This window comes from Perkinsus marinus (assembly GCF_000006405.1).
Source record: "Perkinsus marinus ATCC 50983 genomic scaffold scf_1104296969628, whole genome shotgun sequence".
Classification (NCBI taxonomy): domain Eukaryota; phylum Perkinsozoa; order Perkinsida; family Perkinsidae; genus Perkinsus; species Perkinsus marinus.
In genome coordinates, this window is record NW_003202753.1 from 1 (window position 1) to 902 (window position 902).

The 902-nt window shown below is 44.9% G+C and overlaps 1 protein-coding gene across 1 annotated transcript; it reads right to left on the minus strand.

Moving 5' to 3' along the window:
* Nucleotides 1–46: 46 nt before the first annotated feature.
* Pmar_PMAR013524 (40S ribosomal protein S3, putative) lies at nt 47–647 on the minus strand (the record flags this gene model as incomplete). Its single annotated transcript, XM_002767880.1, has 1 exon — nt 47–647. A coding segment is annotated over one exon (601 nt), but the record flags the coding sequence as incomplete, so codon positions are not given.
* Nucleotides 648–902: the final 255 nt, after the last annotated feature.

Genomic DNA, 902 nt, shown 5'->3' on the forward strand with positions numbered 1-902 from the left:
TGAATGGTGATATCATCAGGTAGACGAGTCTTGGGACCACTCTTACCCTCAGGATCATAAGCCATCATAATCTTAACTCTGATACCAAGAATACCCTGACGCATATCGACATTACGAATAGCTTGATCAACATACATCTCCTTAGGAGTACCAGTAGATAGGAGATAACCATCAGCAAACTTCATAACCTTAGCACGTTGGGCACGTAGTTTACCAGATACAGTAACCTCAACACCCTTAGCACCATTCTCCATAACAAACCTTAATACACCATAAGCAGCCCTACGAACAGGAAGACCACCCAATAGCTTGTAACGAAGTGATTCAGCTTGAGCCTGGGCACAGAGAGCACGATTATCGACACGCTCAGCAAAGAGCTCGACGGAGTTCTCAGGGAAATCGAAACGTCTCTCAACAAGAGCAGTGAGCTCTCTAATCCTACGACCCTTCTCACCAAGGACCTCACGAGTCCTAGTAGCACGGATGATAATCTCAGTCTTGATAGGAGTCACACGGACCTCGACACCAGAGTAACCATCTTCAGCAAGGATAGTAGTGAGAAGTTCATTAAGCTCCGCATAGAACACGCCATCGGCGACGAACTTACGCTTCTTGGAGACCTGCTTTTGACTCGCTGCAGTTGCCATCTTGGATAGAGGGTGCAATCACACTCCTTCAGAGGGCTATCGATCATCTAATCGATCAATTGTGATAGTAGCGCTCGCCCTAACACTCATGAGCCGTCGAAATAGTAGTAATGAGGATAGTAAGTATGGCTTGATGATGAGTAACAACACGACGGTCTTATGAATAGCCTACTTTTAGATTCTGATCAAATGACTGATACTACTACTAAACCCAGTTCTCTGAATATAGCTAAAATAAGCTACTCTGATGAATCC